A 12,882-nucleotide genomic window follows, 5' to 3' on the forward strand; every position below is an offset into this window, starting at 1 on the left:
GAAAAAAAATAGTTGCAAGATTTGTGTGATTATACTAAATAAAATAAAAATATATTACCTCTAATGATGCATTATTTTAATTTTTGCCCAGAAATATTGAATAAATATATTAGAAACAGGCATAATTTCCTGAGTAAAAACTAAATAAATTAATTTCGTAAAACTAAAAATCATAATTAATAAAAAGCCACACTGTATTACTAATTTTAATTAAAATTTATTTCATACAATATAAAACATTTTAATCAAGTCTAAATAATTTTACTAGAGTGATTAAAGAAACTTTTATTTCAATTTTGACTATTTTATGAAAATACTTTACATATTCTTTTGACTTCAAATAGTAAAATTTTTCCTAGGTTTTATCTCTATAACAATTTTTAACAATCAATAAAAATAATTTTTGATTGAACATTTTGATAGAAATAATGTTTAAAAAATTGTATCAAACTACCTTTGCACGATGTCAAAACATTTTAATTCAAATATTGCTTTTGTTGCTTTGACTATATTCTGCTAAAATGTGCAACATTAATGAATCAAAATATTAATTGGCCACATTTTAAGAATTATAAATAAGATCAAAATAAAAATGCTTCTTACATACTGTATTGAGAGCATAAAGTTTCATAACAATTTATATTTCATAAATACTTTCAGCAACAAAAATTTTTTGTGTGAAAAAGTTGACTTTCATATTTAATTTAATTATTGTAAATTTTTAGAATCATGTTAGACATGCTAATATAATTTTTTTTACGTACATCAACTATATTCAAGTAATTTTCACTAAACAGAAAAAATTATTAACAATAATTATTTCATACAAATAATTTAATGAATTTGTAATAATTAGTAAAAATTTATTAAGTCATTAAAAAATCATATTTACAAATAAAAAATAATGAAACTACAAAATTGTTTTTGGCACATATTAATTTAAAACACTTATGTGTTATAATAAAATTATGTATTATAATAAAAATTATGTGTATAAAACACTTATGTGCAAACACAAATGTTAAACACTTATTTTTCCACAATAAAATTTTTTATCTTCACTTTTACAAAACAAAAATAATCTCTCAATTTGAGCAAATCAAAAAACATCTCTAAAAATGATGGTGTTTGATTTATTTTCAATATTTAATGAAAAAAAAAGGAAATTAAACAAAAAGTTTATATTTTGGATAGCAAAATAAACAAATACTACCTTCTTCATTAGAGAATTTATGATAGAGTATTCAGAAAAACTGCCAATGTGAAGATTTACCTATAAGTAGTGAGCTTGTAAAATAGAAGGTGAAGTGTTTGATAAGATGAATATTTTGTTTGGTTGTCATACATAGCTCACATTTTTTCACAATAAAATCAAGCTCAACCTTTAACTAACTTGCACAAATACAGAGTGAAAATAGATATCTAATTTTTTAGTTGAAATAAATTATATCATTAAATCATGCACAGCTTTTGATATATTATAGATAAATAAAAGAAAAGTCATAATTAGTGATGTACCGGGTGCTCGAAAACTACTCGGTACACGGCCTACCCTGATAATCTAAATTTTACTAGGTTCTCGGAACTAGCCAGGATAAGGATTCAACTTTTACCAGGTACTCTGTATATCTTTGGTAATAACAATTTTATAATTATCATAAATTAAATTATTTTGAAAAAGTATTTTACCACTGATGTAAAGTAATTACCACTGAAAAATTAAAAACAATTGAGTTTTTTAAACACTAAACTATTTGTATAAATAAAAAAAAATCACAATACATTTTGCTTAATAATAATAGAATCAGGTTTAGACAACTCTAAATGGTGTTTTCTCAAAGCGACATTTCTAACAGTAACAGGACTAGATAACTTCTTAAATTTTCCTCTATATTAAATTTGAAAAAAAATTTCATTGCTTATAAATTTAATTTAAAATAATTTTTACCACCATACAAATAAATAAATAAAATATACACATGCGCTGAAGCTCTAGAAAAATTTCTGCTCACAAATTTAATTCAATTGTCCTTTCATTACCACTCAGGAAAATCATCCTAAAAAATAGTAGAAATTAATAGGTTTGCATTCATGATTATTGAATGATAAACTTTGATTTTTAAGCTATTTTTTAAAACTAGTTTCCATTCAACGAAAATTGGCTAGCTGAAATGAAAAAATAAAAAGATTTTTTTAACACATTAAAAAATTTAATCCTTTCTCAACTATGAAGACTGCAAACATAAGATCATGAAGATAAAAGTGGTTGTTAAATAGAGCACTGTTAAACAGAGATTAAACTGGACTTAATATGCTAGCAATAAATATCCCTAAAGAAAACAAGTGTTATTATTATTTTTTTTAGACAAACACAATGGTAATCGCTCTTAACTTATCATTATTTTGTTTTATTTGAAGACTAACAACAATTCTTAAGCTATAAATCATTTCTAAAAACAAAAATTTTTTTACTTTAATATTAATTCACCATGATCATAACATGTATATTGTTTAAGGAATAAAAATATATAGCTATTACATTATATTTAAAGTGGTAAAAAGATAAAATTTTATAGTGGATCAGAAGAAGAAAGTCCCGATACATTTTTGAATACTCATAATTAGAGTCCTATAAATTATGTAGATAATTTTCATTTGGTAATTAAATTGGGCAATTTTATTAAGCAAATGAAATTTAACTGAATTAAAACTATGCGGATATCGATTCAATATAGGGCAATCGTAAATTATCTGCATCTTTTGTATAGCTTATAGGATCTTACAAATAATCCTGTAGCACTACATTTTAAATATAAGAATCTTAGAGAAATATCAAATGCTTGTAAGACATGAGAAATATACATCTATAAAAGTTTTCTATATTAGGTCAATGCAAATAACTTTAAGGCATTATAGGTAGTTTGAAGAGCCATTTCATCAGGTCGAATTTTATAGAATGCAGCAAGCATTTCAATAGTCACAGGAAGAGAGCAGGGCTCATTCCTTTGAAAAGTACAATATCTTTGAAGAAAGCTCAAAGATTTTTCAGTTAGTTTCTCTTTGACTGACGCAGGAATTTGACTGGCTCTGGTGTTTGGATACATAAATGGTGAATCACTTTCAATTAGGAGATGATCTAGTGGCACCAGGTTATCCTCAATGATTTTCTTCAAACCTTCCTCAGATTTGTCCTTCCAAACAGAACCTTAAAAAATATATTCAATCAAATTATTAGAAATTAATAAAATGACATTAATATCACTATTGCCAGGGGTCTGTTCAGAAGAAGTTTGTGTCCGTTAAGGGACCCTTCACAAAGTATCTTTTCCTAAAAACAGACCCTTTACAAAATATCTTTTCATAAAACGGACCCTTCACAAAATAATTTATCTTTTAATCGGACCCTTCTAAAATTTGTTTATCTTCATTATTGTTTTGTTAATCGAATAAACGCATCCCGGGGGGGAGAGAAAGACGGTTCGAAAAAAACTAAGTTTCCCTAAGTTTAAAATTCCAAATGTAGCATTCTAAGAAAATATTTCTACTTTTACAAACATCGTGTGCACATTCTTATTAATATTTAATCATAAAATTTTTTTTTTGTAAATAAATAATTGATTCCCCAGACAGCAATTTTGTTACCAGTTAGCTGTACAAAAAGTATACAATAATAAACACATTGAAGTTACTCATTTATAAAAGAGTGTTCTATTTCTTTTCTTCAAAATAGCTTAAAATTATACCAAACCTTAATCATCGCTTTAGCAAATGCATGTAACAAACACTTGACTTTGCACTCCCATAAAATCTTTTCAGGTACAACAAATTTACCTCTTAAGGATACAGCTAAGTTAACATTCCCAAGCAGGCTCTATGCGAAACAAAACATGCCTCTAACTGAAAATGGTAGTCTCGAACCCAGCCGACATAAGTTTTTGCGCTTCACTTTAAAATTAACTTTAATTTGAAAAGTCTGAAAACTTAAAATATTTGTGAAAAAGTTTTCTGGGCATTCACAATGAAACCTAAAATAAACATTAATGAAGATCTTGTACATGAGCATCACTTCAAAGTTAGTATGAAAATCCACGAATAATCAAAAACAACAGGGCAATTCCTTAACATCAATGTAGTGAATTCTGGGTAAATTTATACCAGGCAGCTGCACTTTAAAATTAAAAAAAAAAAAATTAAAATATTAAAAGGTATTAAGTCCAAACCCTTGCTTTTCCCAGTCTTCTAATCATTGTCCCACATTTACCAACATGCACAGAGTAGTTACTATCACCAATGTTGACAACAAAAAAAATTCCTGAAAAACAGGTGCCTATGCAGGCAGTGTGTTCAATTTCAAGAAGAAAATTTCATTAATCTGTTCTCAAAACTGAGTACATACTATATTTCTGGAATAAGTGACCAGCAAACAACATTTACCAGCTTTATTTGTTAGATAAGAAATTGATACTCTTCTCTTTTTCTTCCAAATTCCTTTTGTTTTGAAATATTAAGATGGCTCAAATTGCACTTCATAAAGCATTAGCCAGGCATGTTTTTTGTCAACTGATATAAATGTTTGCAACTATTATGAATTATGTTGCAATGTTTAGGATTTTAAATATTTATTTTAGTGGTTAGATTATTGTTAATAATGATAGTTTTTCACTGCAACTCATGAAATGGCAATTTAAATTCGATTAAAAAATTACACAAAATAACTTTTTCAATATAATGCTTTGTAAAGCAAAACATTATACTATACACAATATATTTTGTCTCAAGCTGACTATTTCATCAGATTGTCTTTTATGTTACTCCGGACAAGCCGCAATTGCTGCGCATTATTATTAAGAAGTACTGGAGAGCTAGAAGCCTAATGACCTAATAGTCAATGGCTGGCATTTGTTTAATAATATCTAATCACAATATGAATTCAATATTACTTCATTTAGTAAAATACAAAATCTGTTACAATAATAATAATAAAAACATTAGTTCAGAAAAAAATTATTATGTTTTAATTGTTTTTAAGGAGGTAATAAAAAGAAACTTCTTAAAAAAATGAATAATCTTATTAGACTAGATACAATGTTGATAAAAATCAAAAACTTCGAAAAAAAGGAAATTGATATTTTTTTTAAATTATCAAATACTACGATGGAAATGAGAAAAAATATTCATGAAGTCATAAAAATTATCTCGGTAAAAATTCAAAAAACTAATAAATAAATAAAAAAAAAACTAAATAAATAATAATAATTTTTTTTAGGAAACATTTATACTACTGATGAATAAAAAACATCTTAAATTACCTGTCAAACCAATGTAACAGCCACTGGAAAGATAGGCTTTTAACTCTTCTACTTTTCCACAAAAAGAATGGATTAGAATATCTGGCAGACTAGAAGAATTATTTTTCAGTATTTCTAATAAATCATTATGAGCATCCCTCTCACTTATAAGAATTGGCTTTTTCAACTCCTTAGCCAGCTTCAGCTGTAAAATGAACGTTCATTAATAAATATTAATAACTACATTTTAGATTCAGCAACCATCAAGATAGAAAAGGTTATATTAATTTCAAGATAAGTCGTTTCCAATAATCTAGGATAAATTAAGGAAATGTGCATTGTAGAAAAAAAAATTGACCTCCCTGAATAACTTTTGATATAACGATCAGATCTTCATGTTCTAGGATTAAATCTTAATGGTTCGAGGGGGTGACTTCAAATAGCATAATTAATTAGTGCAGACAAAGTTACAAAATAAGATAAAAAACAACAACATACTTTTCCTGAATAAACATAATTTTTTTTGATGGATTAAGATTTCTGATCCTCAAAATATAGGGAGAAGCCACAATCTGAGAAGTATGGTCCATATAGTTTGGTCAGAAGAGCTTCCCAAAGTTTAGGCTCCTTCAGGTTAATTTTATTTTTTGCATATATCACCATAACTCAAGAACTTTTCAAGCGAATGAATATGTTTTTACACACAATTCTAAAATTTGTTTATTATTTCATATTACTTGTTTATAATTACAATAAAATCTTATGAAAAATAAAACTTTTAGTAAATATTTATTATTTTTATTACCTTATTTAATAATAGTTGAAAAACTTTTGAATTACAAGGAATAAAATTTTCTACATCATTTTAAAAATTGCAATTTTAAATGGCACAGCACAAATTTGAGCAAAATCGGTCTAATAGTTCCTGAGAAATCAAATTTAGAAAAAATTGTATTTTTGGTGGACAAAATTCCAAATCCTTCGAAAAAAAAAAGTATGTTTATTCAAAGAAAGTATGTTTTTGTGTCTGTTGTCGGCTCTAATTAATTAGCATATTTGAGGACATCCTCTCTTACCTTTAAAATTGAGTAGCACATGAGGATTTGATCATTAGATCAAAAGTAATTCAAGGTGGTTATTTTTATTTTATTTTGCACAGTGCACAAGGAGTCCATTACAGTCCATATCCAAACTGTTAAATTTTGTCATCAGCAGATATAGTATTAAACTAGTGACTAAGTGTAAAAATGTTTCTATGCGCTACGAGATGAGATTATTTATAGCAGCACTTGTTGGAAAACTGCGGAGTCAGCGTTACAAAATATGTGACATAAGTGAATTACTAGGTTTAAGATGATCAATGATTTAGTACGAATAAATACCCAGAAGATATACTAAGAACAGAGAAACTTAAATGCTAATTGTTTTGTTCAGAGTTTCCTACACTGTGACTTGAAGAAATTATCTTATAGAACTAACTAAAAAAAAGTAAAAACTAGAAGCCACAAGATAATTGATTTATGATGTACAGTGTGCAAAATAAATAAAGATAATAGTATAAATAACTTTTATTGAAATAATTAGATTTTCTTGAATTGATGGCCAATTCAAATGATTAAAAGATGCGACCTCAACTATTCTAACTAATTGGAGCCAACAATAAAGTTATGGTATCAGATACAAAAATGCACATTATACCTTCAGAATAATCATACCTCCTTTCAAAAGATTTAGATTTTAGACTGTCAAAATAATGGGGTTGACATAATCTGAAAAACATGGTCCCAACAGATTAGTCAAAATAGAAGTCAAAAGTTTGAGCCACCTTATGTTTATGTACAAAGCATAAAGTTTTGAAGCTTTACAGCTACTTCAAAGCAATTAGACAACACTTTTATAAATATATCTTTAGCTGCTTGAAAGTCAAGTGGGTTTCCAAATACCTTGATTAGCATCCTGTATATTAAGAAGACTTTTCTAAAATTCTATTTGATTCCACACTGGAACCAAATAGAAACTACACTTATTAAACTACTATGGACATTAATTTGTATTTAACCAATATTAATGTGAGAACCTAATAAATATAGAATTTGAATCTATAATACTGAAAAATTACGATAGTACCTGTTTAATCAATACTTCCTTTTGCTCTGACTGTTCAGAAACATTTTTACTATAGTCCAAACCACACTGTCCTATAGCTACACACTCTGGATTTGAAAGAATATTTTTCAATTCATCTTCAAAGTCCTCATCCCAATTTTTTGCTTCATTAGGATGAACTCCTAAGAAGAAAAAAATCTAAATATTTAGTTTTATAGCTTAAAAGCTATTTTAATGGGGATAAATATATGAAATAAAAAGAAAAGTTAATTTTCTAAGAAAATTTACAGGAGAACACATTTCAGAATCCAAAGATTTTTACTAAATACGAGGGGTGCAGCTCTGAAGGTCAATATATGACCCCAGTTTGTAACAAAAAATAGGTTGATAAAATTTACATAATAAGTATAAAAAAAATTTATAACCGTTTCTTAAACTTGTTTAACGAAACTTTGAAAAAAAATAAGGGTGAGAAACATTAAAACTAATAAATATAAAGGTGATAAGATATCAAAATATTAAAAGCTTTTGACATTTAAATTTTTTTAGTAAGGAAAAAAAACTGGAACAATTTCAAAACGAAAGTAATTAGAGGATTTATTTAAAAAAATAATAAGGTGTGCAAAACTTTAATTGTTTTTTAATTAAATTTTTTTTTAAATATAAATTAACCATGTTGCATCCTGAATTGAGTTTGGGGTTGATACTTCAAGAAACAATAGATTAAAAATAATAAATTATTTTTGATATAGTATAGATTTGATGATCTGATCCAAGCTTTTTAAATAAATTTCAATTCAAGTAAGATTTTGGAGCATCTATACTTCTTGCTCTTAAATTATTTTCATCAACATGAAAAAAATTGTTCAAAAGGATCAACATGAATTACTATACATAAAACTAATATAAAATGACATAGAATGATGTACTATAATTAAGAACATACATGAAATTTGCCCTTCAAAAGCAAAAATAAATAAATGAATAAGAAGATAAAATGATTATTAAAAAAAATATTGTAGCAATCAAATAATTTAAAAGCTATTAAAATACTTCTTATTATATATGGTAATTAGTTAAGTATTATAGCTTATAAATTATAGACCTATTACCTTTTTGGTAAAAAAAAAAAAAAAAAAAATCAAAAAGAAATCCATGTACATAGTTTGACAGCATACCCATACTACATAAATTGATTTAAGTTTTCTTTTTTTTTCAAAAAGGTAATAGTCAACTAAACATCTTATGTGCAGTACCTCATTTTTGTCAATTATTGTCACTTTTTTAATATATTAGAATTTAGCATTTCAAATAATAAAATACCTGCTGCACAATATATATAATCAGGATATAATCTAGTCAAACGCAGAGCTTCTTTACTTGAGGCAATATTTGTTCCCGAAACAATAATTTTCTTTATTCCTAAATAAAAGAAAACCACAGAAATTTATAAAAACAAAATATCAAAAAGTAATATAATTTTGATATTTATAATAGATTCAAAAAGTATAAATATTAAAACCAAAATAAAACGAACACACACACTAAAATTGACAGTATAATTAGTTAGAATAGACTTCTTAATCAGATATATTTGGATGGTAACAAGAGTAAAGTTGAACAAAAAATTTTTTTACAAGGCATAACTTTTGAATTTAACAAGAAAAGATTATTTTAACTGTTTGAAAGTTATTTTCATTAAGCACAGAAGAAATGGAGACTAACAATCAGAGGGTTAAACTATTCATATTCTGGCACTTCATTCACACAAAAAAAGTTGCATAACCTTTTGCATTTAACAAAGAATTTTTTTTTTTGTTGTTTGAAAGTTATTTTCATTAGGCACAGAAGAAGTGTTGACTAACAATCAGAGGGTCAAAACTATTCCTATTCTGGCACCTCATTCACACACAAAAAAGTTTTGAATGCATTTAACACATGAAAGAAAGAAAGACGAAGTATTTTTCCAAACTAGAAATTTTGAAAACTATTGTAGCAAAGTATTTTAATTTTTTTCTCCCTTTCATTTAAAAATGGATGTCTAAGACGACCATTTAAAAAGTCATTCCATCGAGAATAAAGTAAATAAACAAGTAGTTTATCACACTAGCAAATATTAATTTGAATTAAATACATTTCAGTAATTTTTCTCGAACTTTAACAATTTAAAAGAATAAAAAGTAATAGATAAATAAAAGGATTTAAAAAGTCACAAAAATTACCAGCATTTTTAGACCGCTGAATCACACTGTCAACATCCCGAGCAAATTTTTTATTTGTTAAATTGGCGCAAACGTCAGTTATTAAATATTCCCCATCCATTTTTTCAAGCATGGCTTCAGCACAGTCTGAAGAAGTGTTAAATTTACTTCTTTTGACATCATCTTTCAAAACCTGACTTGAATCACTACTCATGGTGAGTCTTATAATACAAAATGAATCGATATGCTGCAAGATGTAAGATAAAATATTTAAATATAACTAGATCAAATAATATGAGGATAATAAAAAAACAGTGTCTTTTATCTTAAAATATATAACAAATTCAGAAAAAAAAATTATGTGTAATGAAGAGATATTTGCAATAGTGAAAAATTATTTTCTGTACATTTTCAGAAAGTTTTATATTATAATACACAAAATATGGCATTTTTGATTAGGTAAGTGGAATAATATTAAATATTTTAAGGAATGAAAATAGAATGGTAATTTAAAATGCTGCAGTCATGCTAAAGCTGCAGTCATGTGTTGATTTCAGGGGTTCAAACAATACCCTAAGCAAATGAGGCATATTTGTTAATATCAAAATAAATATAATTCTTACAATGAAATTGAAAACATTTTAACCATCCAGTGTTTTCACTACAGCGCGAGAATCTCGCATATTTTTTTATTTTCTGACATTAAAAAATGATTAACGCGAGAAGTTCGCGCACTGAATTTATCAATTTTAAAATGCACAAATTTCTTGAATTTTGGAAAAAATTTAGTCTTCCGCCATTTTGAAAAAGACATGAAAACAGCTACGACAAGTGTTGAGAAAAAAAGTGAGTTCTTTATAAGTTGTTTAAAGTTATCTCTAGTTTTCGCTGTTAATGAATTACCAAACTCCCTCATCGACAATTTAGAGCAATATGTAAAAGTTTAAGTCGGTGAAAACTAATCTGGAAGACCTGACAAAGAGTATGAACATGGAAATAACTTCAACGAACTTCACTATTCCATAACAGAAATAATTCAAGAACCTATGCTGGCAGATGTAGAGGATAGGAAAGTGTGTGCACAATGCTACAAATTTAATTAGTGATTCCGAATAGTTCAGCATCTGTTGCAAGGTTATTTAGCCCCCAAACCGAATTAAAACAAAATATCGTAACAGATCGATTGGTAAGCATTTGAGCAAACCTAATGAAAATAGCTAATGAAAAAGTAGATACAGAACATTTTCCATATGATAATGCAGCAAAAATATTCAATGTTCAATGGTTTAGAAGTCAGAAGATGTTAAAAATTTATTATAATTATTTAAAAATATTATAATAAATTTTTAACATCTTCTGACTTCTAAACTCAGAATAGAAAAAATAGAAATATTTTTTTTCCAAGTCTATTCGTGTTTTTTTAATTTTTAGAAATCTCACTTAACTTTTTGAAATCTCACCCTGTTTTTGAAAAAAGGTGAGAAATTCTCTCCCATTTTTTTTCCTGTAATGAAAACACTGCCATGTATTTGAAAACTAAATTGTAGATTTTAAATCATATAATATAAATAAAGGAATCTAGAATCATACACTAAAAAAAAACTTTCCAGATCAAAAATGTTAACAAGGAATTATAATTTGAACGTTTTCAGAAATGGAATTTTGCTTATGATATGATGCATCACCAAATAATCTAAATACATTAGATGATGGAAGGTCGAAAAAAAGTTATATGGGTACATAGTGTCCTATGAAATTATCTAATATATTTTACATTTTTAACAACAAGATGAGAAGACGCATCCTGGTTTGAAATGAATAAAAAAATCTAAAAAAATAATTAAAAATAATTATTTTATAAGAAATGAACAATTTAAAAGATTTATGTTTTCATTCTGCTATATGTATATATGGGTAGACTATACTTGAGGGTGCCCCCGCCAAGTTGTGATCGCGATTGATCGCCAAGGTAGGCGATGTTGAAAACCAATCGTGATTCTGATTGGTTTAGATTTTAATCGTGATTCTGATTAGTTTAGAATTTAGCGTTGTTTTTAAATGAATTTTTAAATGTAATTTCAAAGATCCGTTATTTCTACTTTGGATACCGGCTAGTAAGGTTATTTTTGCTTCTGGTACTAAAAATGAATACTGTCAATAAGATAAATCTTAAGTTTCTGTATGATTTTAATAACAATGAAAAAAAAACAGTGATTGACTGGTGTATGAATGAAGGTTTAATTAGTAATAGACATAAATGTCCTGTTTGTGGGTTACCACGGCGTTACCGGCAAACAAGTATGGCGCCAAACATAAGTCGCCAAGGGGCACCCTCAAGTATATTTTTCCCGTATATATTTTAACAATAGAGATGTAAACTAATATAAATTAATCTGTAAAACACACAAAGAAGCAAATTATCATTTGGTTAGAACAAAAAATATAAGGTTACAAAATATTTAAATTAAAAAAGGGTGAGGAATTACTTGTCTCTCTCTTTGTTTCAACTTACAATTATTTAAAAATTTCAGTTAATAGAAGAACTTGGATTCTGTAACCCAGTCAACGTTAAAAATTTAATGCCATTTATAATATATAAGATGTTTGTGTAACAATAATATATCAGTAAATATTTTAGAGATAAATAGGCAAAATTAAGATAATCTACAGTAATTAAAAAAGGTGGTTGTCTGTGTTTATAGAAGATTTCTACTTATGATTATCTAAAACCATAACTCTCTGAGGTCAATATTAAAATTTTTATCATTTATTTGAAATGAATTTCTTTAAGTTTTAAAACTAGAAACACTTTTTTATGCACTTTTTGTTAGTATCCATGAATCAGTTGTGATTGTAGAGAACTAATAAATATACTTATTATATATTTAACACAGTTGTTCTGATTTCATAATTTATTTACTAAATCATAAATTTTTATTCTTCATGTTTTTATTGAGTGTGAATCAATACATAGGAATTTAAGTACAATTTAAAATACTAAAATTAAAACAGAAAAATAAAGTTAAAACAATCTAGGAAAACATATTGAATACCTAAAAATATTTATAGAATGAATTAATATCAAATTAATATAATATTAATATCAGATTTGGCCAAATCTTTAAATGATTCGATAAGTCAGCAAAATTAATTTAGATATATCCATTTAACTATCAAAGTCAATTTTATTTATCGTCTAGTTGGAATTTCAAGTGTAAATAAAAAAGGGACTGCGATGTTTTTTGATTAAGATTTTTCAGATTGAGTTCATATTAAGAGGAATGCCG

At 26.4% G+C, this 12,882-nt stretch overlaps 1 protein-coding gene across 1 annotated transcript; it reads right to left on the reverse strand.

Annotated features, from left to right (window-relative positions):
* Positions 1-1,152: 1,152 nt before the first annotated feature.
* Positions 1,153-12,829, reverse strand: LOC107448613 (uncharacterized). The gene is made up of 6 exons (XM_016063880.4): positions 12,649-12,829; positions 9,617-9,842; positions 8,718-8,816; positions 7,416-7,576; positions 5,310-5,493; positions 1,153-3,205 (listed from the first exon to the last, which is right to left on the reverse strand). Exons 2-6 carry the CDS (start codon positions 9,807-9,809, stop codon positions 2,883-2,885), a joined length of 960 nt encoding a protein of 319 aa, XP_015919366.3. The 5' UTR covers positions 9,810-9,842; positions 12,649-12,829; the 3' UTR covers positions 1,153-2,882.
* Positions 12,830-12,882: the final 53 nt, after the last annotated feature.

Source organism: Parasteatoda tepidariorum, chromosome 10 (assembly GCF_982258835.1).
Source record: "Parasteatoda tepidariorum strain Cologne lab strain chromosome 10, Ptep-v5.0, whole genome shotgun sequence".
Lineage (NCBI taxonomy): Eukaryota > Metazoa > Arthropoda > Arachnida > Araneae > Theridiidae > Parasteatoda > Parasteatoda tepidariorum.